The sequence below is a fragment of the Phoxinus phoxinus genome (assembly GCF_949152265.1).
Source record: "Phoxinus phoxinus genome assembly, chromosome: 14".
Taxonomy (NCBI): Eukaryota; Metazoa; Chordata; class Actinopteri; order Cypriniformes; family Leuciscidae; genus Phoxinus; species Phoxinus phoxinus.
This window is the reverse complement of record NC_136889.1, coordinates 33,008,777-33,036,045: the sequence shown is the minus strand read 5'-3', so window position 1 is coordinate 33,036,045 and position 27,269 is coordinate 33,008,777. Positions and strand designations below refer to the sequence as shown.

The following is a 27,269-nucleotide window of genomic DNA, read 5'->3' as shown; positions in this document are numbered from 1 at the left end:
GTTCAGTAGTCCCTATGTAACAAAAGACACAATTAAAAAAAATTGATGTTTGTATTAAGCAAGACAAGCACCTTTTTCATTTACTGGAGACTGCAGGTACCATGGACATGCCTGCTGATATACTTGTGTATCTAGTGGAACAGGATGATTTAAAGTCCCCCTGTAGTCAATAATTGTATCCCTTAAAATCATCTTTGATTAACAAAATTACATATTTAAACGTTTATTTTTTCCTTGAAAATTTTTTATTCATGCCTTAAAATAGCTTGAATGTAACTCAACACCCTCACCCCACACCTGATTTACCCCCCACTTTCAATTATTTTACTTCAATGAAAGGTTGAATTTTAGCAATTATTTTGAATAAAAGATCAAAAGGATAACCAATGCAGTGTTTGTTCACAAGACTTTTGAAAATTGTATCACGTAGTCTAGAGTTTTTGTTTCAAAATGATGTGAAAATCATTCTGCCCACTCATTCACATTAAATAATATATTGATTCAAAATTTATAAGATGTTTTGTGTAAGAAAGCTCTCTGCAAGGAGGCATGAATCATCATAAATATTGATGTGTATCACACCTGGGAAGACAAAGACCCTCCCATAATGGCCCTATCAGGTGAGACTGAGGGAACTATAAACAAATGAGAGATTTAAAGAATGTCTTTTTGATTTTTTACAACACAACATAGTCCTTAGATACAAAAGACAATAAGGCACATTGAGCACACTGATCTAAACAGAGAGATGTGAACAGTCACGCACCTTTGTGCCCATTTCCCAGGTGTTTGCTTCAGTTTACAATGTTCATGTACAGAGACTCGTGTAAATGTTTAAGTGAGCAGGGTTCATCGGATGTCATCTGGTCCCTGTATAATTTTTTTATTAAATTGAGTTACGAATTTACATATGGTTTGTCTTGAAGCATTAAAAACAATCCCACATAAACAAACAGTAAAAGCTTGATTTTCACCACAAGGGGACTTGAAGCTTAGAGAAAAAAAAAATTTACGCAGGAATTCTGGAACTCTGATGTTTGGACGTTAAAGTCGGGAAGTAGCTTGAATGCAGGGCCTGTTCCCTGGTATCACTGTCCCTGGCATTGTACGGCTCAGACTTGAGCTTGCTGTGAGTGACAAAGAAATTGGAGCAACTGATCATTTCAAAATTCCTTCGTAAAGAAGCCATTCCCAGATCAAGTAACCAATTAGATCAATGTGTGATCGTCAACAAGTGGATCTGAGCTGCTGTAAGTGGAGGTGGGGCTCATTTGCACATTCATAGAGTCGCATATACTAAATGAGGCAAGGTGTCACGTTACATGCAAGGTGGTGGTGGTTGAGAAGATATCCCCTGATATGATTGAAGCGCTTTGGGTGTACAGTAGTAAAAAATTATAGCGCTATATCCCTCATTAGTGGTAATTATTTTCACCAGGAATTCTTCTGCTAAACCTATTGGAACAAACCAATTGCTTTAAAAGCATAACATTGAGCTTTCACCAGCAGTCTATAAAAGATTAATTTAAAACTCCCTATGGAGAAACCAAGTTAATAACTTCAGGAACCCTATGGTTGCATGCTACATGGGACTTGAAGTACAGGGCAACTATCAGTTTCATCACATTGGCAAGAATAGGGCACATTTTCCAAAGCCAAAAGTAGTTGAACCAGACCTGCAGCAAAATGACAAGTCAGGTACAACCAAGGAATGATTTAACAGTTTTATTGAGGACCTCTCTTTTGACCTTGAACCATTACAGGACCAAGTGAGACCTTGCCTTCCCACTGAGTGCCTAGAGAGGAGAAAAAAGCCATGTTAGAGACTTGAATAAAAAGCAACCTTAGAAAGAGCAAACGCTACCAACCTCCATAGGGAGAAGCAGCAAAGTCCCCATCAGGACCACATGTTGAGTCACAGCAACCACAAACTTGGTCGTTTCCATCAGCAGCAAACCACCTGCAAAAACAAAAAACGACATGGAGCCTCCACCATGAAAAAAGTCAACTTAACCTCCGCCCCCAGAAAAACTCACGTACCCATTTGCAAAGGAACAGGATTTGCGCTGAGCGTCACTGGGTGCAGAAGCAAGAGTTGCCTTCAGAATACATGTTATGTAGATCTGCTAAGGGATGACAGACAAGTCACAAAACCAAAGCAGATGGGAGGAGAAGTCAGGTTAACTCATGATATTCGTAGTACATACAGATGGACTGTTGCCCTCCTGGAACATAAACGCCTCTAGCTGGAACTGGATCTTGTCAACCTGGGACCGAGGCATGAAGCGGGAGCTGGAAGCTGTAGTTTTGGCATCCACAAAGCACCTGACGACAAATCACAAAGAGCAACTCATGAATGTCAACTGTAGAGCATCAAGCAACTAGACCTTACCCATGTCTCTGTGACAAAGTGGTTACAAAAGGCAACTTAAGTCCTACCGCATCAAGGGCCATGACCTTACCCGTGATTCTCAATGAAGGAATATCTCGGAAGAGAGTTCACATCAGGTACTTGAGTGGCCACACAGCTGTCCACAAACACACGCAGAGGAACATGATTGTACTGCATCACAGATGCCTCGATGTTAATAACACCACCCAGGAAATAGGTGTATGAAGGCCTCTGATAGAACCAATCATCTACAAACAAAAACACATTTTAGGCACAGCCACAATAGCAAGGGTAAAGGTTTATTTTATTGAAATAAAAAACATGTACCAACCCATCATGATCTTCAGGGAGAACAGCAAGACTTCTTCACCAGCCTCTGTTGAGGCATACGGGACCCATGTTGGCCTCAGGGCATCACTGCTTACATTTTGGAGCCTGCGGTTCATGAAAGTACCCATTAAATAGTCTCCCAGTTGTACGAGAAAGTGCAGTCGAAGAGATCCCCTACCTTTGATAATGGCATTGAACACCAACAATTGCACCATCGGCCCGGGTAATCGGAGTACCTGCAAGCGCCTCAGGGGTGTAGGTAAGAGAGAAGGTGTAGACAAGCTCATCCTCATTCATCTGTAAAAAGATTTTGGTTAACAAGAGGGTCATCCCAAAGACTTTACATAAACCAAGACCATGCACTCATATTGCTATGAATGGGAGAAGGTGCACTGTGCAATATGTTGGAATTCCTAAAGAGCAAATCCCCAATTAGTAAATTCTTCACATCACCACAGCTGCCCTCAGAAGCTCCGGTGTTGCCAGAGATAGTCAATGTTTTGGAGACATGCATTAAGGATTAAACCTTTAGCTGTTCCAGGGTTAAAACTAGCTTTAATGCGGTTAAGGCCCAAGATTTGTTCTTGTTTCTTAAGCTCCTTTCAGTCCATTAATGAGATAGTTTACATCAGATGTTGGTTTGAAGGGTTATTTAAATGCAAGTAGCTTGAAAACTCAGGATTTACCCAGTCAAATAGATAAAAATTGGTCTTAGCTGCCCTAGCATTGTAAAACCAAGTGAACCGACTTTCCGTGTTGTGGCAGAGGACCTTTTCAAAGAACCCATTAAGATGTATCTGTTCTTACCATCAGCACACTGTTGCAGTCCTGTAATTCATATTCAAAGATGAGCACTCTTGACCCAGGATCCTGACCAACAACAGGACATCCACCTAAAGACAGACCAGTTGGCTGGATCAACTGACCATTGCTGAAAAAGTCCTGCTGGACCTCTACGAGAACCCGGTTCTCGCCACATTGAACCGCTACGCTGCTGGGAGTCACGGGTTGCCTCAACTGGAAGTCCACCGCCATCTCACTCTGCACCTCGGGAACGATGGGATACCTCCAATCCAAAGGCTTCACTGGACCCTGCAACAGCTGCTTCTCCTGAAGGCCAAAAGGCTCCTGCGCAAGGCTTTTGGGGTCAGGACCCAAAGGATTCTGAAACTGAGAAGCCACTTGCAAAGGGTTCCAGAGCCCTAGAGGAGAAAGAGCCGGACTTCTGGAAGCTGGATCGGATTTTGGCCCCATGCTTCTTGGACTATGACTGTACCTCAAACTTCCCAAGACATCAGGCAGATCAAATGCAACGATCACAACCACCACTAAGACAACTTTCAGGAACCCCATTCTAGCTAATTTTGACACAAACACCAGCACTTGGCTTTGCCATTTTGTACAGCTTTGAGGTAAGGTGGCTCCACCCCTTTTACCTTAATTGATTATCCTTGATTGTCCTCTGGACCTGTAGAGTGAATGCATTTTAAGGACGCACCACTCTGCCCCTTTTTATGCGCCTGTCCAAATACCCACACTTGCCATCATTGTACTTGAACACTTGTCTACTTACATGACCTACCATATTTCTGGTCTTTGGTCCATGTGGGTTTGAAGACCACAAGTGTGTGTACAACTTTTGATTACCCAATGGGACACACTTTTAGTTTAGCAAAAATGTAAGTTTACAGAGCTTTATTTACACATTTTCATTTCAAGCACTTTGCATTTTAAAATAAACTTAGAAATGTCTGTTCAGTAGTCCCTATGTAACAAAAGACACAATTAAAAAAAATTGATGTTTGTATTAAGCAAGACAAGCACCTTTTTCATTTACTGGAGACTGCAGGTACCATGGACATGCCTGCTGATATACTTGTGTATCTAGTGGAACAGGATGATTTAAAGTCCCCCTGTAGTCAATAATTGTATCCCTTAAAATCATCTTTGATTAACAAAATTACATATTTAAACGTTTATTTTTTCCTTGAAAATTTTTTATTCATGCCTTAAAATAGCTTGAATGTAACTCAACACCCTCACCCCACACCTGATTTACCCCCCACTTTCAATTATTTTACTTCAATGAAAGGTTGAATTTTAGCAATTATTTTGAATAAAAGATCAAAAGGATAACCAATGCAGTGTTTGTTCACAAGACTTTTGAAAATTGTATCACGTAGTCTAGAGTTTTTGTTTCAAAATGATGTGAAAATCATTCTGCCCACTCATTCACATTAAATAATATATTGATTCAAAATTTATAAGATGTTTTGTGTAAGAAAGCTCTCTGCAAGGAGGCATGAATCATCATAAATATTGATGTGTATCACACCTGGGAAGACAAAGACCCTCCCATAATGGCCCTATCAGGTGAGACTGAGGGAACTATAAACAAATGAGAGATTTAAAGAATGTCTTTTTGATTTTTTACAACACAACATAGTCCTTAGATACAAAAGACAATAAGGCACATTGAGCACACTGATCTAAACAGAGAGATGTGAACAGTCACGCACCTTTGTGCCCATTTCCCAGGTGTTTGCTTCAGTTTACAATGTTCATGTACAGAGACTCGTGTAAATGTTTAAGTGAGCAGGGTTCATCGGATGTCATCTGGTCCCTGTATAATTTTTTTATTAAATTGAGTTACGAATTTACATATGGTTTGTCTTGAAGCATTAAAAACAATCCCACATAAACAAACAGTAAAAGCTTGATTTTCACCACAAGGGGACTTGAAGCTTAGAGAAAAAAAAAATTTACGCAGGAATTCTGGAACTCTGATGTTTGGACGTTAAAGTCGGGAAGTAGCTTGAATGCAGGGCCTGTTCCCTGGTATCACTGTCCCTGGCATTGTACGGCTCAGACTTGAGCTTGCTGTGAGTGACAAAGAAATTGGAGCAACTGATCATTTCAAAATTCCTTCGTAAAGAAGCCATTCCCAGATCAAGTAACCAATTAGATCAATGTGTGATCGTCAACAAGTGGATCTGAGCTGCTGTAAGTGGAGGTGGGGCTCATTTGCACATTCATAGAGTCGCATATACTAAATGAGGCAAGGTGTCACGTTACATGCAAGGTGGTGGTGGTTGAGAAGATATCCCCTGATATGATTGAAGCGCTTTGGGTGTACAGTAGTAAAAAATTATAGCGCTATATCCCTCATTAGTGGTAATTATTTTCACCAGGAATTCTTCTGCTAAACCTATTGGAACAAACCAATTGCTTTAAAAGCATAACATTGAGCTTTCACCAGCAGTCTATAAAAGATTAATTTAAAACTCCCTATGGAGAAACCAAGTTAATAACTTCAGGAACCCTATGGTTGCATGCTACATGGGACTTGAAGTACAGGGCAACTATCAGTTTCATCACATTGGCAAGAATAGGGCACATTTTCCAAAGCCAAAAGTAGTTGAACCAGACCTGCAGCAAAATGACAAGTCAGGTACAACCAAGGAATGATTTAACAGTTTTATTGAGGACCTCTCTTTTGACCTTGAACCATTACAGGACCAAGTGAGACCTTGCCTTCCCACTGAGTGCCTAGAGAGGAGAAAAAAGCCATGTTAGAGACTTGAATAAAAAGCAACCTTAGAAAGAGCAAACGCTACCAACCTCCATAGGGAGAAGCAGCAAAGTCCCCATCAGGACCACATGTTGAGTCACAGCAACCACAAACTTGGTCGTTTCCATCAGCAGCAAACCACCTGCAAAAACAAAAAACGACATGGAGCCTCCACCATGAAAAAAGTCAACTTAACCTCCGCCCCCAGAAAAACTCACGTACCCATTTGCAAAGGAACAGGATTTGCGCTGAGCGTCACTGGGTGCAGAAGCAAGAGTTGCCTTCAGAATACATGTTATGTAGATCTGCTAAGGGATGACAGACAAGTCACAAAACCAAAGCAGATGGGAGGAGAAGTCAGGTTAACTCATGATATTCGTAGTACATACAGATGGACTGTTGCCCTCCTGGAACATAAACGCCTCTAGCTGGAACTGGATCTTGTCAACCTGGGACCGAGGCATGAAGCGGGAGCTGGAAGCTGTAGTTTTGGCATCCACAAAGCACCTGACGACAAATCACAAAGAGCAACTCATGAATGTCAACTGTAGAGCATCAAGCAACTAGACCTTACCCATGTCTCTGTGACAAAGTGGTTACAAAAGGCAACTTAAGTCCTACCGCATCAAGGGCCATGACCTTACCCGTGATTCTCAATGAAGGAATATCTCGGAAGAGAGTTCACATCAGGTACTTGAGTGGCCACACAGCTGTCCACAAACACACGCAGAGGAACATGATTGTACTGCATCACAGATGCCTCGATGTTAATAACACCACCCAGGAAATAGGTGTATGAAGGCCTCTGATAGAACCAATCATCTACAAACAAAAACACATTTTAGGCACAGCCACAATAGCAAGGGTAAAGGTTTATTTTATTGAAATAAAAAACATGTACCAACCCATCATGATCTTCAGGGAGAACAGCAAGACTTCTTCACCAGCCTCTGTTGAGGCATACGGGACCCATGTTGGCCTCAGGGCATCACTGCTTACATTTTGGAGCCTGCGGTTCATGAAAGTACCCATTAAATAGTCTCCCAGTTGTACGAGAAAGTGCAGTCGAAGAGATCCCCTACCTTTGATAATGGCATTGAACACCAACAATTGCACCATCGGCCCGGGTAATCGGAGTACCTGCAAGCGCCTCAGGGGTGTAGGTAAGAGAGAAGGTGTAGACAAGCTCATCCTCATTCATCTGTAAAAAGATTTTGGTTAACAAGAGGGTCATCCCAAAGACTTTACATAAACCAAGACCATGCACTCATATTGCTATGAATGGGAGAAGGTGCACTGTGCAATATGTTGGAATTCCTAAAGAGCAAATCCCCAATTAGTAAATTCTTCACATCACCACAGCTGCCCTCAGAAGCTCCGGTGTTGCCAGAGATAGTCAATGTTTTGGAGACATGCATTAAGGATTAAACCTTTAGCTGTTCCAGGGTTAAAACTAGCTTTAATGCGGTTAAGGCCCAAGATTTGTTCTTGTTTCTTAAGCTCCTTTCAGTCCATTAATGAGATAGTTTACATCAGATGTTGGTTTGAAGGGTTATTTAAATGCAAGTAGCTTGAAAACTCAGGATTTACCCAGTCAAATAGATAAAAATTGGTCTTAGCTGCCCTAGCATTGTAAAACCAAGTGAACCGACTTTCCGTGTTGTGGCAGAGGACCTTTTCAAAGAACCCATTAAGATGTATCTGTTCTTACCATCAGCACACTGTTGCAGTCCTGTAATTCATATTCAAAGATGAGCACTCTTGACCCAGGATCCTGACCAACAACAGGACATCCACCTAAAGACAGACCAGTTGGCTGGATCAACTGACCATTGCTGAAAAAGTCCTGCTGGACCTCTACGAGAACCCGGTTCTCGCCACATTGAACCGCTACGCTGCTGGGAGTCACGGGTTGCCTCAACTGGAAGTCCACCGCCATCTCACTCTGCACCTCGGGAACGATGGGATACCTCCAATCCAAAGGCTTCACTGGACCCTGCAACAGCTGCTTCTCCTGAAGGCCAAAAGGCTCCTGCGCAAGGCTTTTGGGGTCAGGACCCAAAGGATTCTGAAACTGAGAAGCCACTTGCAAAGGGTTCCAGAGCCCTAGAGGAGAAAGAGCCGGACTTCTGGAAGCTGGATCGGATTTTGGCCCCATGCTTCTTGGACTATGACTGTACCTCAAACTTCCCAAGACATCAGGCAGATCAAATGCAACGATCACAACCACCACTAAGACAACTTTCAGGAACCCCATTCTAGCTAATTTTGACACAAACACCAGCACTTGGCTTTGCCATTTTGTACAGCTTTGAGGTAAGGTGGCTCCACCCCTTTTACCTTAATTGATTATCCTTGATTGTCCTCTGGACCTGTAGAGTGAATGCATTTTAAGGACGCACCACTCTGCCCCTTTTTATGCGCCTGTCCAAATACCCACACTTGCCATCATTGTACTTGAACACTTGTCTACTTACATGACCTACCATATTTCTGGTCTTTGGTCCATGTGGGTTTGAAGACCACAAGTGTGTGTACAACTTTTGATTACCCAATGGGACACACTTTTAGTTTAGCAAAAATGTAAGTTTACAGAGCTTTATTTACACATTTTCATTTCAAGCACTTTGCATTTTAAAATAAACTTAGAAATGTCTGTTCAGTAGTCCCTATGTAACAAAAGACACAATTAAAAAAAATTGATGTTTGTATTAAGCAAGACAAGCACCTTTTTCATTTACTGGAGACTGCAGGTACCATGGACATGCCTGCTGATATACTTGTGTATCTAGTGGAACAGGATGATTTAAAGTCCCCCTGTAGTCAATAATTGTATCCCTTAAAATCATCTTTGATTAACAAAATTACATATTTAAACGTTTATTTTTTCCTTGAAAATTTTTTATTCATGCCTTAAAATAGCTTGAATGTAACTCAACACCCTCACCCCACACCTGATTTACCCCCCACTTTCAATTATTTTACTTCAATGAAAGGTTGAATTTTAGCAATTATTTTGAATAAAAGATCAAAAGGATAACCAATGCAGTGTTTGTTCACAAGACTTTTGAAAATTGTATCACGTAGTCTAGAGTTTTTGTTTCAAAATGATGTGAAAATCATTCTGCCCACTCATTCACATTAAATAATATATTGATTCAAAATTTATAAGATGTTTTGTGTAAGAAAGCTCTCTGCAAGGAGGCATGAATCATCATAAATATTGATGTGTATCACACCTGGGAAGACAAAGACCCTCCCATAATGGCCCTATCAGGTGAGACTGAGGGAACTATAAACAAATGAGAGATTTAAAGAATGTCTTTTTGATTTTTTACAACACAACATAGTCCTTAGATACAAAAGACAATAAGGCACATTGAGCACACTGATCTAAACAGAGAGATGTGAACAGTCACGCACCTTTGTGCCCATTTCCCAGGTGTTTGCTTCAGTTTACAATGTTCATGTACAGAGACTCGTGTAAATGTTTAAGTGAGCAGGGTTCATCGGATGTCATCTGGTCCCTGTATAATTTTTTTATTAAATTGAGTTACGAATTTACATATGGTTTGTCTTGAAGCATTAAAAACAATCCCACATAAACAAACAGTAAAAGCTTGATTTTCACCACAAGGGGACTTGAAGCTTAGAGAAAAAAAAAATTTACGCAGGAATTCTGGAACTCTGATGTTTGGACGTTAAAGTCGGGAAGTAGCTTGAATGCAGGGCCTGTTCCCTGGTATCACTGTCCCTGGCATTGTACGGCTCAGACTTGAGCTTGCTGTGAGTGACAAAGAAATTGGAGCAACTGATCATTTCAAAATTCCTTCGTAAAGAAGCCATTCCCAGATCAAGTAACCAATTAGATCAATGTGTGATCGTCAACAAGTGGATCTGAGCTGCTGTAAGTGGAGGTGGGGCTCATTTGCACATTCATAGAGTCGCATATACTAAATGAGGCAAGGTGTCACGTTACATGCAAGGTGGTGGTGGTTGAGAAGATATCCCCTGATATGATTGAAGCGCTTTGGGTGTACAGTAGTAAAAAATTATAGCGCTATATCCCTCATTAGTGGTAATTATTTTCACCAGGAATTCTTCTGCTAAACCTATTGGAACAAACCAATTGCTTTAAAAGCATAACATTGAGCTTTCACCAGCAGTCTATAAAAGATTAATTTAAAACTCCCTATGGAGAAACCAAGTTAATAACTTCAGGAACCCTATGGTTGCATGCTACATGGGACTTGAAGTACAGGGCAACTATCAGTTTCATCACATTGGCAAGAATAGGGCACATTTTCCAAAGCCAAAAGTAGTTGAACCAGACCTGCAGCAAAATGACAAGTCAGGTACAACCAAGGAATGATTTAACAGTTTTATTGAGGACCTCTCTTTTGACCTTGAACCATTACAGGACCAAGTGAGACCTTGCCTTCCCACTGAGTGCCTAGAGAGGAGAAAAAAGCCATGTTAGAGACTTGAATAAAAAGCAACCTTAGAAAGAGCAAACGCTACCAACCTCCATAGGGAGAAGCAGCAAAGTCCCTATCAGGACCACATGTTGAGTCACAGCAACCACAAACTTGGTCGTTTCCATCAGCAGCAAACCACCTGCAAAAACAAAAAACGACATGGAGCCTCCACCATGAAAAAAGTCAACTTAACCTCCGCCCCCAGAAAAACTCACGTACCCATTTGCAAAGGAACAGGATTTGCGCTGAGCGTCACTGGGTGCAGAAGCAAGAGTTGCCTTCAGAATACATGTTATGTAGATCTGCTAAGGGATGACAGACAAGTCACAAAACCAAAGCAGATGGGAGGAGAAGTCAGGTTAACTCATGATATTCGTAGTACATACAGATGGACTGTTGCCCTCCTGGAACATAAACGCCTCTAGCTGGAACTGGATCTTGTCAACCTGGGACCGAGGCATGAAGCGGGAGCTGGAAGCTGTAGTTTTGGCATCCACAAAGCACCTGACGACAAATCACAAAGAGCAACTCATGAATGTCAACTGTAGAGCATCAAGCAACTAGACCTTACCCATGTCTCTGTGACAAAGTGGTTACAAAAGGCAACTTAAGTCCTACCGCATCAAGGGCCATGACCTTACCCGTGATTCTCAATGAAGGAATATCTCGGAAGAGAGTTCACATCAGGTACTTGAGTGGCCACACAGCGGTCCACAAACACACGCAGAGGAACATGATTGTACTGCATCACAGATGCCTCGATGTTAATAACACCACCCAGGAAATAGGTGTATGAAGGCCTCTGATAGAACCAATCATCTACAAACAAAAACACATTTTAGGCACAGCCACAATAGCAAGGGTAAAGGTTTATTTTATTGAAATAAAAAACATGTACCAACCCATCATGATCTTCAGGGAGAACAGCAAGACTTCTTCACCAGCCTCTGTTGAGGCATACGGGACCCATGTTGGCCTCAGGGCATCACTGCTTACATTTTGGAGCCTGCGGTTCATGAAAGTACCCATTAAATAGTCTCCCAGTTGTACGAGAAAGTGCAGTCGAAGAGATCCCCTACCTTTGATAATGGCATTGAACACCAACAATTGCACCATCGGCCCGGGTAATCGGAGTACCTGCAAGCGCCTCAGGGGTGTAGGTAAGAGAGAAGGTGTAGACAAGCTCATCCTCATTCATCTGTAAAAAGATTTTGGTTAACAAGAGGGTCATCCCAAAGACTTTACATAAACCAAGACCATGCACTCATATTGCTATGAATGGGAGAAGGTGCACTGTGCAATATGTTGGAATTCCTAAAGAGCAAATCCCCAATTAGTAAATTCTTCACATCACCACAGCTGCCCTCAGAAGCTCCGGTGTTGCCAGAGATAGTCAATGTTTTGGAGACATGCATTAAGGATTAAACCTTTAGCTGTTCCAGGGTTAAAACTAGCTTTAATGCGGTTAAGGCCCAAGATTTGTTCTTGTTTCTTAAGCTCCTTTCAGTCCATTAATGAGATAGTTTACATCAGATGTTGGTTTGAAGGGTTATTTAAATGCAAGTAGCTTGAAAACTCAGGATTTACCCAGTCAAATAGATAAAAATTGGTCTTAGCTGCCCTAGCATTGTAAAACCAAGTGAACCGACTTTCCGTGTTGTGGCAGAGGACCTTTTCAAAGAACCCATTAAGATGTATCTGTTCTTACCATCAGCACACTGTTGCAGTCCTGTAATTCATATTCAAAGATGAGCACTCTTGACCCAGGATCCTGACCAACAACAGGACATCCACCTAAAGACAGACCAGTTGGCTGGATCAACTGACCATTGCTGAAAAAGTCCTGCTGGACCTCTACGAGAACCCGGTTCTCGCCACATTGAACCGCTACGCTGCTGGGAGTCACGGGTTGCCTCAACTGGAAGTCCACCGCCATCTCACTCTGCACCTCGGGAACGATGGGATACCTCCAATCCAAAGGCTTCACTGGACCCTGCAACAGCTGCTTCTCCTGAAGGCCAAAAGGCTCCTGCGCAAGGCTTTTGGGGTCAGGACCCAAAGGATTCTGAAACTGAGAAGCCACTTGCAAAGGGTTCCAGAGCCCTAGAGGAGAAAGAGCCTGACTTCTGGAAGCTGGATCGGATTTTGGCCCCATGCTTCTTGGACTATGACTGTACCTCAAACTTCCCAAGACATCAGGCAGATCAAATGCAACGATCACAACCACCACTAAGACAACTTTCAGGAACCCCATTCTAGCTAATTTTGACACAAACACCAGCACTTGGCTTTGCCATTTTGTACAGCTTTGAGGTAAGGTGGCTCCACCCCTTTTACCTTAATTGATTATCCTTGATTGTCCTCTGGACCTGTAGAGTGAATGCATTTTAAGGATGCACCACTCTGCCCCTTTTTATGCGCCTGTCCAAATACCCACACTTGCCATCATTGTACTTGAACACTTGTCTACTTACATGACCTACCATATTTCTGGTCTTTGGTCCATGTGGGTTTGAAGACCACAAGTGTGTGTACAACTTTTGATTACCCAATGGGACACACTTTTAGTTTAGCAAAAATGTAAGTTTACAGAGCTTTATTTACACATTTTCATTTCAAGCACTTTGCATTTTAAAATAAACTTAGAAATGTCTGTTCAGTAGTCCCTATGTAACAAAAGACACAATTAAAAAAAATTGATGTTTGTATTAAGCAAGACAAGCACCTTTTTCATTTACTGGAGACTGCAGGTACCATGGACATGCCTGCTGATATACTTGTGTATCTAGTGGAACAGGATGATTTAAAGTCCCCCTGTAGTCAATAATTGTATCCCTTAAAATCATCTTTGATTAACAAAATTACATATTTAAACGTTTATTTTTTCCTTGAAAATTTTTTATTCATGCCTTAAAATAGCTTGAATGTAACTCAACACCCTCACCCCACACCTGATTTACCCCCCACTTTCAATTATTTTACTTCAATGAAAGGTTGAATTTTAGCAATTATTTTGAATAAAAGATCAAAAGGATAACCAATGCAGTGTTTGTTCACAAGACTTTTGAAAATTGTATCACGTAGTCTAGAGTTTTTGTTTCAAAATGATGTGAAAATCATTCTGCCCACTCATTCACATTAAATAATATATTGATTCAAAATGTATAAGATGTTTTGTGTAAGAAAGCTCTCTGCAAGGAGGCATGAATCATCATAAATATTGATGTGTATCACACCTGGGAAGACAAAGACCCTCCCATAATGGCCCTATCAGGTGAGACTGAGGGAACTATAAACAAATGAGAGATTTAAAGAATGTCTTTTTGATTTTTTACAACACAACATAGTCCTTAGATACAAAAGACAATAAGGCACATTGAGCACACTGATTTAAACAGAGAGATGTGAACAGTCACGCACCTTTGTGCCCATTTCCCAGGTGTTTGCTTCAGTTTACAATGTTCATGTACAGAGACTCGTGTAAATGTTTAAGTGAGCAGGGTTCATCGGATGTCATCTGGTCCCTGTATAATTTTTTTATTAAATTGAGTTACGAATTTACATATAGTTTGTCTTGAAGCATTAAAAACAATCCCACATAAACAAACAGTAAAAGCTTGATTTTCACCACAAGGGGACTTGAAGCTTAGAGAAAAAAAAAATTTACGCAGGAATTCTGGAACTCTGATGTTTGGACGTTAAAGTCGGGAAGTAGCTTGAATGCAGGGCCTGTTCCCTGGTATCACTGTCCCTGGCATTGTACGGCTCAGACTTGAGCTTGCTGTGAGTGACAAAGAAATTGGAGCAACTGATCATTTCAAAATTCCTTCGTAAAGAAGCCATTCCCAGATCAAGTAACCAATTAGATCAATGTGTGATCGTCAACAAGTGGATCTGAGCTGCTGTAAGTGGAGGTGGGGCTCATTTGCACATTCATAGAGTCGCATATACTAAATGAGGCAAGGTGTCACGTTACATGCAAGGTGGTGGTGGTTGAGAAGATATCCCCTGATATGATTGAAGCGCTTTGGGTGTACAGTAGTAAAAAAATTATAGCGCTATATCCCTCATTAGTGGTAATTATTTTCACCAGGAATTCTTCTGCTAAACCTATTGGAACAAACCAATTGCTTTAAAAGCATAACATTGAGCTTTCACCAGCAGTCTATAAAAGATTAATTTAAAACTCCCTATGGAGAAACCAAGTTAATAACTTCAGGAACCCTATGGTTGCATGCTACATGGGACTTGAAGTACAGGGCAACTATCAGTTTCATCACATTGGCAAGAATAGGGCACATTTTCCAAAGCCAAAAGTAGTTGAACCAGACCTGCAGCAAAATGACAAGTCAGGTACAACCAAGGAATGATTTAACAGTTTTATTGAGGACCTCTCTTTTGACCTTGAACCATTACAGGACCAAGTGAGACCTTGCCTTCCCACTGAGTGCCTAGAGAGGAGAAAAAAGCCATGTTAGAGACTTGAATAAAAAGCAACCTTAGAAAGAGCAAACGCTACCAACCTCCATGGGGAGAAGCAGCAAAGTCCCCATCAGGACCACATGTTGAGTCACAGCAACCACAAACTTGGTCGTTTCCATCAGCAGCAAACCACCTGCAAAAACAAAAAACGACATGGAGCCTCCACCATGAAAAAAGTCAACTTAACCTCCGCCCCCAGAAAAACTCACGTACCCATTTGCAAAGGAACAGGATTTGCGCTGAGCGTCACTGGGTGCAGAAGCAAGAGTTGCCTTCAGAATACATGTTATGTAGATCTGCTAAGGGATGACAGACAAGTCACAAAACCAAAGCAGATGGGAGGAGAAGTCAGGTTAACTCATGATATTCGTAGTACATACAGATGGACTGTTGCCCTCCTGGAACATAAACGCCTCTAGCTGGAACTGGATCTTGTCAACCTGGGACCGAGGCATGAAGCGGGAGCTGGAAGCTGTAGTTTTGGCATCCACAAAGCACCTGACGACAAATCACAAAGAGCAACTCATGAATGTCAACTGTAGAGCATCAAGCAACTAGACCTTACCCATGTCTCTGTGACAAAGTGGTTACAAAAGGCAACTTAAGTCCTACCGCATCAAGGGCCATGACCTTACCCGTGATTCTCAATGAAGGAATATCTCGGAAGAGAGTTCACATCAGGTACTTGAGTGGCCACACAGCGGTCCACAAACACACGCAGAGGAACATGATTGTACTGCATCACAGATGCCTCGATGTTAATAACACCACCCAGGAAATAGGTGTATGAAGGCCTCTGATAGAACCAATCATCTACAAACAAAAACACATTTTAGGCACAGCCACAATAGCAAGGGTAAAGGTTTATTTTATTGAAATAAAAAACATGTACCAACCCATCATGATCTTCAGGGAGAACAGCAAGACTTCTTCACCAGCCTCTGTTGAGGCAAACGGGACCCATGTTGGCCTCAGGGCATCACTGCTTACATTTTGGAGCCTGCGGTTCATGAAAGTACCCATTAAATAGTCTCCCAGTTGTACGAGAAAGTGCAGTCGAAGAGATCCCCTACCTTTGATAATGGCATTGAACACCAACAATTGCACCATCGGCCCGGGTAATCGGAGTACCTGCAAGCGCCTCAGGGGTGTAGGTAAGAGAGAAGGTGTAGACAAGCTCATCCTCATTCATCTGTAAAAAGATTTTGGTTAACAAGAGGGTCATCCCAAAGACTTTACATAAACCAAGACCATGCACTCATATTGCTATGAATGGGAGAAGGTGCACTGTGCAATATGTTGGAATTCCTAAAGAGCAAATCCCCAATTAGTAAATTCTTCACATCACCACAGCTGCCCTCAGAAGCTCCGGTGTTGCCAGAGATAGTCAATGTTTTGGAGACATGCATTAAGGATTAAACCTTTAGCTGTTCCAGGGTTAAAACTAGCTTTAATGCGGTTAAGGCCCAAGATTTGTTCTTGTTTCTTAAGCTCCTTTCAGTCCATTAATGAGATAGTTTACATCAGATGTTGGTTTGAAGGGTTATTTAAATGCAAGTAGCTTGAAAACTCAGGATTTACCCAGTCAAATAGATAAAAATTGGTCTTAGCTGCCCTAGCATTGTAAAACCAAGTGAACCGACTTTCCGTGTTGTGGCAGAGGACCTTTTCAAAGAACCCATTAAGATGTATCTGTTCTTACCATCAGCACACTGTTGCAGTCCTGTAATTCATATTCAAAGATGAGCACTCTTGACCCAGGATCCTGACCAACAACAGGACATCCACCTAAAGACAGACCAGTTGGCTGGATCAACTGACCATTGCTGAAAAAGTCCTGCTGGACCTCTACGAGAACCCGGTTCTCGCCACATTGAACCGCTACGCTGCTGGGAGTCACGGGTTGCCTCAACTGGAAGTCCACCGCCATCTCACTCTGCACCTCGGGAACGATGGGATACCTCCAATCCAAAGGCTTCACTGGACCCTGCAACAGCTGCTTCTCCTGAAGGCCAAAAGGCTCCTGCGCAAGGCTTTTGGGGTCAGGACCCAAAGGATTCTGAAACTGAGAAGCCACTTGCAAAGGGTTCCAGAGCCCTAGAGGAGAAAGAGCCGGACTTCTGGAAGCTGGATCGGATTTTGGCCCCATGCTTCTTGGACTATGACTGTACCTCAAACTTCCCAAGACATCAGGCAGATCAAATGCAACGATCACAACCACCACTAAGACAACTTTCAGGAACCCCATTCTAGCTAATTTTGACACAAACACCAGCACTTGGCTTTGCCATTTTGTACAGCTTTGAGGTAAGGTGGCTCCACCCCTTTTACCTTAATTGATTATCCTTGATTGTCCTCTGGACCTGTAGAGTGAATGCATTTTAAGGATGCACCACTCTGCCCCTTTTTATGCGCCTGTCCAAATACCCACACTTGCCATCATTGTACTTGAACACTTGTCTACTTACATGACCTACCATATTTCTGGTCTTTGGTCCATGTGGGTTTGAAGACCACAAGTGTGTGTACAACTTTTGATTACCCAATGGGACACACTTTTAGTTTAGCAAAAATGTAAGTTTACAGAGCTTTATTTACACATTTTCATTTCAAGCACTTTGCATTTTAAAATAAACTTAGAAATGTCTGTTCAGTAGTCCCTATGTAACAAAAGACACAATTAAAAAAAATTGATGTTTGTATTAAGCAAGACAAGCACCTTTTTCATTTACTGGAGACTGCAGGTACCATGGACATGCCTGCTGATATACTTGTGTATCTAGTGGAACAGGATGATTTAAAGTCCCCCTGTAGTCAATAATTGTATCCCTTAAAATCATCTTTGATTAACAAAATTACATATTTAAACGTTTATTTTTTCCTTGAAAATTTTTTATTCATGCCTTAAAATAGCTTGAATGTAACTCAACACCCTCACCCCACACCTGATTTACCCCCCACTTTCAATTATTTTACTTCAATGAAAGGTTGAATTTTAGCAATTATTTTGAATAAAAGATCAAAAGGATAACCAATGCAGTGTTTGTTCACAAGACTTTTGAAAATTGTATCACGTAGTCTAGAGTTTTTGTTTCAAAATGATGTGAAAATCATTCTGCCCACTCATTCACATTAAATAATATATTGATTCAAAATGTATAAGATGTTTTGTGTAAGAAAGCTCTCTGCAAGGAGGCATGAATCATCATAAATATTGATGTGTATCACACCTGGGAAGACAAAGACCCTCCCATAATGGCCCTATCAGGTGAGACTGAGGGAACTATAAACAAATGAGAGATTTAAAGAATGTCTTTTTGATTTTTTACAACACAACATAGTCCTTAGATACAAAAGACAATAAGGCACATTGAGCACACTGATTTAAACAGAGAGATGTGAACAGTCACGCACCTTTGTGCCCATTTCCCAGGTGTTTGCTTCAGTTTACAATGTTCATGTACAGAGACTCGTGTAAATGTTTAAGTGAGCAGGGTTCATCGGATGTCATCTGGTCCCTGTATAATTTTTTTATTAAATTGAGTTACGAATTTACATATGGTTTGTCTTGAAGCATTAAAAACAATCCCACATAAACAAACAGTAAAAGCTTGATTTTCACCACAAGGGGACTTGAAGCTTAGAGAAAAAAAAAATTTACGCAGGAATTCTGGAACTCTGATGTTTGGACGTTAAAGTCGGGAAGTAGCTTGAATGCAGGGCCTGTTCCCTGGTATCACTGTCCCTGGCATTGTACGGCTCAGACTTGAGCTTGCTGTGAGTGACAAAGAAATTGGAGCAACTGATCATTTCAAAATTCCTTCGTAAAGAAGCCATTCCCAGATCAAGTAACCAATTAGATCAATGTGTGATCGTCAACAAGTGGATCTGAGCTGCTGTAAGTGGAGGTGGGGCTCATTTGCACATTCATAGAGTCGCATATACTAAATGAGGCAAGGTGTCACGTTACATGCAAGGTGGTGGTGGTTGAGAAGATATCCCCTGATATGATTGAAGCGCTTTGGGTGTACAGTAGTAAAAAAATTATAGCGCTATATCCCTCATTAGTGGTAATTATTTTCACCAGGAATTCTTCTGCTAAACCTATTGGAACAAACCAATTGCTTTAAAAGCATAACATTGAGCTTTCACCAGCAGTCTATAAAAGATTAATTTAAAACTCCCTATGGAGAAACCAAGTTAATAACTTCAGGAACCCTATGGTTGCATGCTACATGGGACTTGAAGTACAGGGCAACTATCAGTTTCATCACATTGGCAAGAATAGGGCACATTTTCCAAAGCCAAAAGTAGTTGAACCAGACCTGCAGCAAAATGACAAGTCAGGTACAACCAAGGAATGATTTAACAGTTTTATTGAGGACCTCTCTTTTGACCTTGAACCATTACAGGACCAAGTGAGACCTTGCCTTCCCACTGAGTGCCTAGAGAGGAGAAAAAAGCCATGTTAGAGACTTGAATAAAAAGCAACCTTAGAAAGAGCAAACGCTACCAACCTCCATGGGGAGAAGCAGCAAAGTCCCCATCAGGACCACATGTTGAGTCACAGCAACCACAAACTTGGTCGTTTCCATCAGCAGCAAACCACCTGCAAAAACAAAAAACGACATGGAGCCTCCACCATGAAAAAAGTCAACTTAACCTCCGCCCCCAGAAAAACTCACGTACCCATTTGCAAAGGAACAGGATTTGCGCTGAGCGTCACTGGGTGCAGAAGCAAGAGTTGCCTTCAGAATACATGTTATGTAGATCTGCTAAGGGATGACAGACAAGTCACAAAACCAAAGCAGATGGGAGGAGAAGTCAGGTTAACTCATGATATTCGTAGTACATACAGATGGACTGTTGCCCTCCTGGAACATAAACGCCTCTAGCTGGAACTGGATCTTGTCAACCTGGGACCGAGGCATGAAGCGGGAGCTGGAAGCTGTAGTTTTGGCATCCACAAAGCACCTGACGACAAATCACAAAGAGCAACTCATGAATGTCAACTGTAGAGCATCAAGCAACTAGACCTTACCCATGTCTCTGTGACAAAGTGGTTACAAAAGGCAACTTAAGTCCTACCGCATCAAGGGCCATGACCTTACCCGTGATTCTCAATGAAGGAATATCTCGGAAGAGAGTTCACATCAGGTACTTGAGTGGCCACACAGCGGTCCACAAACACACGCAGAGGAACATGATTGTACTGCATCACAGATGCCTCGATGTTAATAACACCACCCAGGAAATAGGTGTATGAAGGCCTCTGATAGAACCAATCATCTACAAACAAAAACACATTTTAGGCACAGCCACAATAGCAAGGGTAAAGGTTTATTTTATTGAAATAAAAAACATGTACCAACCCATCATGATCTTCAGGGAGAACAGCAAGACTTCTTCACCAGCCTCTGTTGAGGCATACGGGACCCATGTTGGCCTCGGGGCATCACTGCTTACATTTTGGAGCCTGCGGTTCATGAAAGTACCCATTAAATAGTCTCCCAGTTGTACGAGAAAGTGCAGTCGAAGAGATCCCCTACCTTTGATAATGGCATTGAACACCAACAATTGCACCATCGGCCCGGGTAATCGGAGTACCTGCAAGCGCCTCAGGGGTGTAGGTAAGAGAGAAGGTGTAGACAAGCTCATCCTCATTCATCTGTAAAAAGATTTTGGTTAACAAGAGGGTCATCCCAAAGACTTTACATAAACCAAGACCATGCACTCATATTGCTATGAATGGGAGAAGGTGCACTGTGCAATATGTTGGAATTCCTAAAGAGCAAATCCCCAATTAGTAAATTCTTCACATCACCACAGCTGCCCTCAGAAGCTCCGGTGTTGCCAGAGATAGTCAATGTTTTGGAGACATGCATTAAGGATTAAACCTTTAGCTGTTCCAGGGTTAAAACTAGCTTTAATGCGGTTAAGGCCCAAGATTTGTTCTTGTTTCTTAAGCTCCTTTCAGTCCATTAATGAGATAGTTTACATCAGATGTTGGTTTGAAGGGTTATTTAAATGCAAGTAGCTTGAAAACTCAGGATTTACCCAGTCAAATAGATAAAAATTGGTCTTAGCTGCCCTAGCATTGTAAAACCAAGTGAACCGACTTTCCGTGTTGTGGCAGAGGACCTTTTCAAAGAACCCATTAAGATGTATCTGTTCTTACCATCAGCACACTGTTGCAGTCCTGTAATTCATATTCAAAGATGAGCACTCTTGACCCAGGATCCTGACCAACAACAGGACATCCACCTAAAGACAGACCAGTTGGCTGGATCAACTGACCATTGCTGAAAAAGTCCTGCTGGACCTCTACGAGAACCCGGTTCTCGCCACATTGAACCGCTACGCTGCTGGGAGTCACGGGTTGCCTCAACTGGAAGTCCACCGCCATCTCACTCTGCACCTCGGGAACGATGGGATACCTCCAATCCAAAGGCTTCACTGGACCCTGCAACAGCTGCTTCTCCTGAAGGCCAAAAGGCTCCTGCGCAAGGCTTTTGGGGTCAGGACCCAAAGGATTCTGAAACTGAGAAGCCACTTGCAAAGGGTTCCAGAGCCCTAGAGGAGAAAGAGCCGGACTTCTGGAAGCTGGATCGGATTTTGGCCCCATGCTTCTTGGACTATGACTGTACCTCAAACTTCCCAAGACATCAGGCAGATCAAATGCAACGATCACAACCACCACTAAGACAACTTTCAGGAACCCCATTCTAGCTAATTTTGACACAAACACCAGCACTTGGCTTTGCCATTTTGTACAGCTTTGAGGTAAGGTGGCTCCACCCCTTTTACCTTAATTGATTATCCTTGATTGTCCTCTGGACCTAGCCTGGGAAAACCCAGACCCTCTCAGTTGTAACTGAGTAAGGGTCTGGCAAAGCTCCATAGACAATTCATTTTCACAGGGGCGTCACCAACGGACGTCGGAAAGATCTAAAACCAATCAGAGCGATGAATGACATGACGTATGCAGAGCGACGGAGAAACATCTCGAGACTCTCAGCAATTCTCTGTTTGTGTTAACGAAAATGACCATTTTAAATCGCTTGAAACAGACGCGATAGCTGATTCGAACGAGTGATGTTGTGATGTTCCACGGCGGCATCCATGTCTGTAATGTACAAAATCTGCGTCACCGTCTCTGCTCTGTCGTCATCGTGTAAAACGTTTCGGATTGGTGCCGCGATTTCGGCGGACTGGAAATGGGTTTCAATGGGCTCTTTGCCAGACCCACTTGCAGAGCAAATCTAAATTTGCCGGAAGTGGTCTGGGTTTTCCCAGGCTACTCTGGACCTGTAGAGTGAATGCATTTTAAGGACGCACCACTCTGCCCCTTTTTATGCGCCTGTCCAAATACCCACACTTGCCATCATTGTACTTGAACACTTGTCTACTTACATGACCTACCATATTTCTGGTCTTTGGTCCATGTGGGTTTGAAGACCACAAGTGTGTGTACAACTTTTGATTACCCAATGGGACACACTTTTAGTTTAGCAAAAATGTAAGTTTACAGAGCTTTATTTACACATTTTCATTTCAAGCACTTTGCATTTTAAAATAAACTTAGAAATGTCTGTTCAGTAGTCCCTATGTAACAAAAGACACAATTAAAAAAAATTGATGTTTGTATTAAGCAAGACAAGCACCTTTTTCATTTACTGGAGACTGCAGGTACCATGGACATGCCTGCTGATATACTTGTGTATCTAGTGGAACAGGATGATTTAAAGTCCCCCTGTAGTCAATAATTGTATCCCTTAAAATCATCTTTGATTAACAAAATTACATATTTAAACGTTTATTTTTTCCTTGAAAATTTTTTATTCATGCCTTAAAATAGCTTGAATGTAACTCAACACCCTCACCCCACACCTGATTTACCCCCCACTTTCAATTATTTTACTTCAATGAAAGGTTGAATTTTAGCAATTATTTTGAATAAAAGATCAAAAGGATAACCAATGCAGTGTTTGTTCACAAGACTTTTGAAAATTGTATCACGTAGTCTAGAGTTTTTGTTTCAAAATGATGTGAAAATCATTCTGCCCACTCATTCACATTAAATAATATATTGATTCAAAATGTATAAGATGTTTTGTGTAAGAAAGCTCTCTGCAAGGAGGCATGAATCATCATAAATATTGATGTGTATCACACCTGGGAAGACAAAGACCCTCCCATAATGGCCCTATCAGGTGAGACTGAGGGAACTATAAACAAATGAGAGATTTAAAGAATGTCTTTTTGATTTTTTACAACACAACATAGTCCTTAGATACAAAAGACAATAAGGCACATTGAGCACACTGATTTAAACAGAGAGATGTGAACAGTCACGCACCTTTGTGCCCATTTCCCAGGTGTTTGCTTCAGTTTACAATGTTCATGTACAGAGACTCGTGTAAATGTTTAAGTGAGCAGGGTTCATCGGATGTCATCTGGTCCCTGTATAATTTTTTTATTAAATTGAGTTACGAATTTACATATGGTTTGTCTTGAAGCATTAAAAACAATCCCACATAAACAAACAGTAAAAGCTTGATTTTCACCACAAGGGGACTTGAAGCTTAGAGAAAAAAAAAATTTACGCAGGAATTCTGGAACTCTGATGTTTGGACGTTAAAGTCGGGAAGTAGCTTGAATGCAGGGCCTGTTCCCTGGTATCACTGTCCCTGGCATTGTACGGCTCAGACTTGAGCTTGCTGTGAGTGACAAAGAAATTGGAGCAACTGATCATTTCAAAATTCCTTCGTAAAGAAGCCATTCCCAGATCAAGTAACCAATTAGATCAATGTGTGATCGTCAACAAGTGGATCTGAGCTGCTGTAAGTGGAGGTGGGGCTCATTTGCACATTCATAGAGTCGCATATACTAAATGAGGCAAGGTGTCACGTTACATGCAAGGTGGTGGTGGTTGAGAAGATATCCCCTGATATGATTGAAGCGCTTTGGGTGTACAGTAGTAAAAAAATTATAGCGCTATATCCCTCATTAGTGGTAATTATTTTCACCAGGAATTCTTCTGCTAAACCTATTGGAACAAACCAATTGCTTTAAAAGCATAACATTGAGCTTTCACCAGCAGTCTATAAAAGATTAATTTAAAACTCCCTATGGAGAAACCAAGTTAATAACTTCAGGAACCCTATGGTTGCATGCTACATGGGACTTGAAGTACAGGGCAACTATCAGTTTCATCACATTGGCAAGAATAGGGCACATTTTCCAAAGCCAAAAGTAGTTGAACCAGACCTGCAGCAAAATGACAAGTCAGGTACAACCAAGGAATGATTTAACAGTTTTATTGAGGACCTCTCTTTTGACCTTGAACCATTACAGGACCAAGTGAGACCTTGCCTTCCCACTGAGTGCCTAGAGAGGAGAAAAAAGCCATGTTAGAGACTTGAATAAAAAGCAACCTTAGAAAGAGCAAACGCTACCAACCTCCATGGGGAGAAGCAGCAAAGTCCCCATCAGGACCACATGTTGAGTCACAGCAACCACAAACTTGGTCGTTTCCATCAGCAGCAAACCACCTGCAAAAACAAAAAACGACATGGAGCCTCCACCATGAAAAAAGTCAACTTAACCTCCGCCCCCAGAAAAACTCACGTACCCATTTGCAAAGGAACAGGATTTGCGCTGAGCGTCACTGGGTGCAGAAGCAAGAGTTGCCTTCAGAATACATGTTATGTAGATCTGCTAAGGGATGACAGACAAGTCACAAAACCAAAGCAGATGGGAGGAGAAGTCAGGTTAACTCATGATATTCGTAGTACATACAGATGGACTGTTGCCCTCCTGGAACATAAACGCCTCTAGCTGGAACTGGATCTTGTCAACCTGGGACCGAGGCATGAAGCGGGAGCTGGAAGCTGTAGTTTTGGCATCCACAAAGCACCTGACGACAAATCACAAAGAGCAACTCATGAATGTCAACTGTAGAGCATCAAGCAACTAGACCTTACCCATGTCTCTGTGACAAAGTGGTTACAAAAGGCAACTTAAGTCCTACCGCATCAAGGGCCATGACCTTACCCGTGATTCTCAATGAAGGAATATCTCGGAAGAGAGTTCACATCAGGTACTTGAGTGGCCACACAGCGGTCCACAAACACACGCAGAGGAACATGATTGTACTGCATCACAGATGCCTCGATGTTAATAACACCACCCAGGAAATAGGTGTATGAAGGCCTCTGATAGAACCAATCATCTACAAACAAAAACACATTTTAGGCACAGCCACAATAGCAAGGGTAAAGGTTTATTTTATTGAAATAAAAAACATGTACCAACCCATCATGATCTTCAGGGAGAACAGCAAGACTTCTTCACCAGCCTCTGTTGAGGCATACGGGACCCATGTTGGCCTCAGGGCATCACTGCTTACATTTTGGAGCCTGCGGTTCATGAAAGTACCCATTAAATAGTCTCCCAGTTGTACGAGAAAGTGCAGTCGAAGAGATCCCCTACCTTTGATAATGGCATTGAACACCAACAATTGCACCATCGGCCCGGGTAATCGGAGTACCTGCAAGCGCCTCAGGGGTGTAGGTAAGAGAGAAGGTGTAGACAAGCTCATCCTCATTCATCTGTAAAAAGATTTTGGTTAACAAGAGGGTCATCCCAAAGACTTTACATAAACCAAGACCATGCACTCATATTGCTATGAATGGGAGAAGGTGCACTGTGCAATATGTTGGAATTCCTAAAGAGCAAATCCCCAATTAGTAAATTCTTCACATCACCACAGCTGCCCTCAGAAGCTCCGGTGTTGCCAGAGATAGTCAATGTTTTGGAGACATGCATTAAGGATTAAACCTTTAGCTGTTCCAGGGTTAAAACTAGCTTTAATGCGGTTAAGGCCCAAGATTTGTTCTTGTTTCTTAAGCTCCTTTCAGTCCATTAATGAGATAGTTTACATCAGATGTTGGTTTGAAGGGTTATTTAAATGCAAGTAGCTTGAAAACTCAGGATTTACCCAGTCAAATAGATAAAAATTGGTCTTAGCTGCCCTAGCATTGTAAAACCAAGTGAACCGACTTTCCGTGTTGTGGCAGAGGACCTTTTCAAAGAACCCATTAAGATGTATCTGTTCTTACCATCAGCACACTGTTGCAGTCCTGTAATTCATATTCAAAGATGAGCACTCTTGACCCAGGATCCTGACCAACAACAGGACATCCACCTAAAGACAGACCAGTTGGCTGGATCAACTGACCATTGCTGAAAAAGTCCTGCTGGACCTCTACGAGAACCCGGTTCTCGCCACATTGAACCGCTACGCTGCTGGGAGTCACGGGTTGCCTCAACTGGAAGTCCACCGCCATCTCACTCTGCACCTCGGGAACGATGGGATACCTCCAATCCAAAGGCTTCACTGGACCCTGCAACAGCTGCTTCTCCTGAAGGCCAAAAGGCTCCTGCGCAAGGCTTTTGGGGTCAGGACCCAAAGGATTCTGAAACTGAGAAGCCACTTGCAAAGGGTTCCAGAGCCCTAGAGGAGAAAGAGCCGGACTTCTGGAAGCTGGATCGGATTTTGGCCCCATGCTTCTTGGACTATGACTGTACCTCAAACTTCCCAAGACATCAGGCAGATCAAATGCAACGATCACAACCACCACTAAGACAACTTTCAGGAACCCCATTCTAGCTAATTTTGACACAAACACCAGCACTTGGCTTTGCCATTTTGTACAGCTTTGAGGTAAGGTGGCTCCACCCCTTTTACCTTAATTGATTATCCTTGATTGTCCTCTGGACCTAGCCTGGGAAAACCCAGACCCTCTCAGTTGTAACTGAGTAAGGGTCTGGCAAAGCTCCATAGACAATTCATTTCCACAGGGGCGTCACCAACGGACGTCGGAAAGATCTAAAACCAATCAGAGCGATGAATGACATGACGTATGCAGAGCGACGGAGAAACATCTCGAGACTCTCAGCAATTCTCTGTTTGTGTTAACGAAAATGACCATTTTAAATCGCTTGAAACAGA

At 42.0% G+C, this 27,269-nt stretch overlaps 6 protein-coding genes across 10 annotated transcripts; all 6 read right to left on the bottom strand.

Moving 5' to 3' along the window:
• Positions 1-557: 557 nt before the first annotated feature.
• LOC307010959 (zona pellucida sperm-binding protein 3-like) lies at positions 558-4,305 on the bottom strand. 2 transcript variants are annotated; one of them, XM_079636120.1, is made up of 8 exons: positions 3,530-4,305; positions 2,901-3,019; positions 2,724-2,827; positions 2,463-2,640; positions 2,208-2,325; positions 2,041-2,126; positions 1,869-1,960; positions 558-1,796 (listed from the first exon to the last, which is right to left on the bottom strand). In XM_079636120.1, the coding sequence occupies exons 1-8, from the start codon at positions 4,073-4,075 to the stop codon at positions 1,726-1,728; spliced, it is 1,314 nt and encodes a 437-aa protein (XP_079492246.1). In that variant the 5' UTR covers positions 4,076-4,305; the 3' UTR covers positions 558-1,725. The 2 variants fall into 2 exon arrangements, with proteins under 2 accessions (XP_079492246.1, XP_079492247.1); XM_079636121.1 differs by having other exon boundaries at positions 839-1,796; positions 2,041-2,123; positions 3,530-4,185.
• A 727-nt stretch (positions 4,306-5,032) lies between these two features.
• LOC307010958 (zona pellucida sperm-binding protein 3-like) lies at positions 5,033-8,780 on the bottom strand. Of its 2 annotated transcripts, none has more exons than XM_079636118.1 (8): positions 8,005-8,780; positions 7,376-7,494; positions 7,199-7,302; positions 6,938-7,115; positions 6,683-6,800; positions 6,516-6,601; positions 6,344-6,435; positions 5,033-6,271 (listed from the first exon to the last, which is right to left on the bottom strand). In XM_079636118.1, the coding sequence occupies exons 1-8, from the start codon at positions 8,548-8,550 to the stop codon at positions 6,201-6,203; spliced, it is 1,314 nt and encodes a 437-aa protein (XP_079492244.1). In that variant the 5' UTR covers positions 8,551-8,780; the 3' UTR covers positions 5,033-6,200. The 2 variants fall into 2 exon arrangements, with proteins under 2 accessions (XP_079492244.1, XP_079492245.1); XM_079636119.1 differs by having other exon boundaries at positions 5,314-6,271; positions 6,516-6,598; positions 8,005-8,660.
• Positions 8,781-9,786: 1,006 nt separating this feature from the next.
• LOC307010962 (zona pellucida sperm-binding protein 3-like) lies at positions 9,787-13,072 on the bottom strand. Its single transcript, XM_079636127.1, has 8 exons — positions 12,480-13,072; positions 11,851-11,969; positions 11,674-11,777; positions 11,413-11,590; positions 11,158-11,275; positions 10,991-11,076; positions 10,819-10,910; positions 9,787-10,746 (listed from the first exon to the last, which is right to left on the bottom strand). Exons 1-8 carry the CDS (start codon positions 13,023-13,025, stop codon positions 10,676-10,678), a joined length of 1,314 nt encoding a protein of 437 aa, XP_079492253.1. The 5' UTR covers positions 13,026-13,072; the 3' UTR covers positions 9,787-10,675.
• Positions 13,073-15,114: 2,042 nt separating this feature from the next.
• On the bottom strand, positions 15,115-17,523 carry LOC307010772 (zona pellucida sperm-binding protein 3-like). 2 transcript variants are annotated; one of them, XM_079635755.1, is made up of 8 exons: positions 16,956-17,513; positions 16,327-16,445; positions 16,150-16,253; positions 15,889-16,066; positions 15,634-15,751; positions 15,467-15,549; positions 15,295-15,386; positions 15,115-15,222 (listed from the first exon to the last, which is right to left on the bottom strand). In XM_079635755.1, the coding sequence occupies exons 1-8, from the start codon at positions 17,499-17,501 to the stop codon at positions 15,152-15,154; spliced, it is 1,311 nt and encodes a 436-aa protein (XP_079491881.1). In that variant the 5' UTR covers positions 17,502-17,513; the 3' UTR covers positions 15,115-15,151. The 2 variants fall into 2 exon arrangements, with proteins under 2 accessions (XP_079491881.1, XP_079491880.1); XM_079635754.1 differs by having other exon boundaries at positions 15,136-15,222; positions 15,467-15,552; positions 16,956-17,523.
• A 2,088-nt stretch (positions 17,524-19,611) lies between these two features.
• Positions 19,612-21,989, bottom strand: LOC307010554 (zona pellucida sperm-binding protein 3-like). Its single transcript, XM_079635339.1, has 8 exons — positions 21,432-21,989; positions 20,803-20,921; positions 20,626-20,729; positions 20,365-20,542; positions 20,110-20,227; positions 19,943-20,028; positions 19,771-19,862; positions 19,612-19,698 (listed from the first exon to the last, which is right to left on the bottom strand). Exons 1-8 carry the CDS (start codon positions 21,975-21,977, stop codon positions 19,628-19,630), a joined length of 1,314 nt encoding a protein of 437 aa, XP_079491465.1. The 5' UTR covers positions 21,978-21,989; the 3' UTR covers positions 19,612-19,627.
• A 1,568-nt stretch (positions 21,990-23,557) lies between these two features.
• On the bottom strand, positions 23,558-26,969 carry LOC307010972 (zona pellucida sperm-binding protein 3-like). 2 transcript variants are annotated; one of them, XM_079636145.1, is made up of 8 exons: positions 26,377-26,969; positions 25,748-25,866; positions 25,571-25,674; positions 25,310-25,487; positions 25,055-25,172; positions 24,888-24,973; positions 24,716-24,807; positions 23,558-24,643 (listed from the first exon to the last, which is right to left on the bottom strand). In XM_079636145.1, the coding sequence occupies exons 1-8, from the start codon at positions 26,920-26,922 to the stop codon at positions 24,573-24,575; spliced, it is 1,314 nt and encodes a 437-aa protein (XP_079492271.1). In that variant the 5' UTR covers positions 26,923-26,969; the 3' UTR covers positions 23,558-24,572. The 2 variants fall into 2 exon arrangements, with proteins under 2 accessions (XP_079492271.1, XP_079492272.1); XM_079636146.1 differs by having other exon boundaries at positions 24,077-24,643; positions 24,888-24,970.
• Positions 26,970-27,269: the final 300 nt, after the last annotated feature.

Excerpts from the sequence above, each read along its gene's own strand:
- LOC307010959 (XM_079636120.1), bottom strand. The coding sequence starts at position 4,075 with ATGGGGTTCCTGAAAGTTGTCTTAGTGGTGGTTGTGATCGTTGCATTT. Across the intron at positions 2,828-2,900 it reads GTTCAATGCCATTATCAAAG|GCTCCAAAATGTAAGCAGTG; the intron begins GTAGGGGATCTC and ends CATGAACCGCAG. Across the intron at positions 1,797-1,868 it reads TGCTGCTTCTCCCTATGGAG|GCACTCAGTGGGAAGGCAAG; the intron begins GTTGGTAGCGTT and ends TCTCCTCTCTAG.
- LOC307010958 (XM_079636118.1), bottom strand. The coding sequence starts at position 8,550 with ATGGGGTTCCTGAAAGTTGTCTTAGTGGTGGTTGTGATCGTTGCATTT. Across the intron at positions 7,303-7,375 it reads GTTCAATGCCATTATCAAAG|GCTCCAAAATGTAAGCAGTG; the intron begins GTAGGGGATCTC and ends CATGAACCGCAG. Across the intron at positions 6,801-6,937 it reads TCCTTCATTGAGAATCACGG|GTGCTTTGTGGATGCCAAAA; the intron begins GTAAGGTCATGG and ends ATTTGTCGTCAG.
- LOC307010962 (XM_079636127.1), bottom strand. The coding sequence starts at position 13,025 with ATGGGGTTCCTGAAAGTTGTCTTAGTGGTGGTTGTGATCGTTGCATTT. Across the intron at positions 11,591-11,673 it reads CTCCCTGAAGATCATGATGG|ATGATTGGTTCTATCAGAGG; the intron begins GTTGGTACATGT and ends TTTTGTTTGTAG. Across the intron at positions 11,276-11,412 it reads TCCTTCATTGAGAATCACGG|GTGCTTTGTGGATGCCAAAA; the intron begins GTAAGGTCATGG and ends ATTTGTCGTCAG.
- LOC307010772 (XM_079635754.1), bottom strand. The coding sequence starts at position 17,501 with ATGGGGTTCCTGAAAGTTGTCTTAGTGGTGGTTGTGATCGTTGCATTT. Across the intron at positions 15,553-15,633 it reads AGGAGGGCAACAGTCCATCT|CAGATCTACATAACATGTAT; the intron begins GTATGTACTACG and ends GTCATCCCTTAG. Across the intron at positions 15,387-15,466 it reads TCCTGTTCCTTTGCAAATGG|GTGGTTTGCTGCTGATGGAA; the intron begins GTACGTGAGTTT and ends TTGTTTTTGCAG.
- LOC307010554 (XM_079635339.1), bottom strand. The coding sequence starts at position 21,977 with ATGGGGTTCCTGAAAGTTGTCTTAGTGGTGGTTGTGATCGTTGCATTT. Across the intron at positions 20,543-20,625 it reads CTCCCTGAAGATCATGATGG|ATGATTGGTTCTATCAGAGG; the intron begins GTTGGTACATGT and ends TTTTGTTTGTAG. Across the intron at positions 20,029-20,109 it reads AGGAGGGCAACAGTCCATCT|CAGATCTACATAACATGTAT; the intron begins GTATGTACTACG and ends GTCATCCCTTAG.
- LOC307010972 (XM_079636145.1), bottom strand. The coding sequence starts at position 26,922 with ATGGGGTTCCTGAAAGTTGTCTTAGTGGTGGTTGTGATCGTTGCATTT. Across the intron at positions 25,675-25,747 it reads GTTCAATGCCATTATCAAAG|GCTCCAAAATGTAAGCAGTG; the intron begins GTAGGGGATCTC and ends CATGAACCGCAG. Across the intron at positions 24,808-24,887 it reads TCCTGTTCCTTTGCAAATGG|GTGGTTTGCTGCTGATGGAA; the intron begins GTACGTGAGTTT and ends TTGTTTTTGCAG.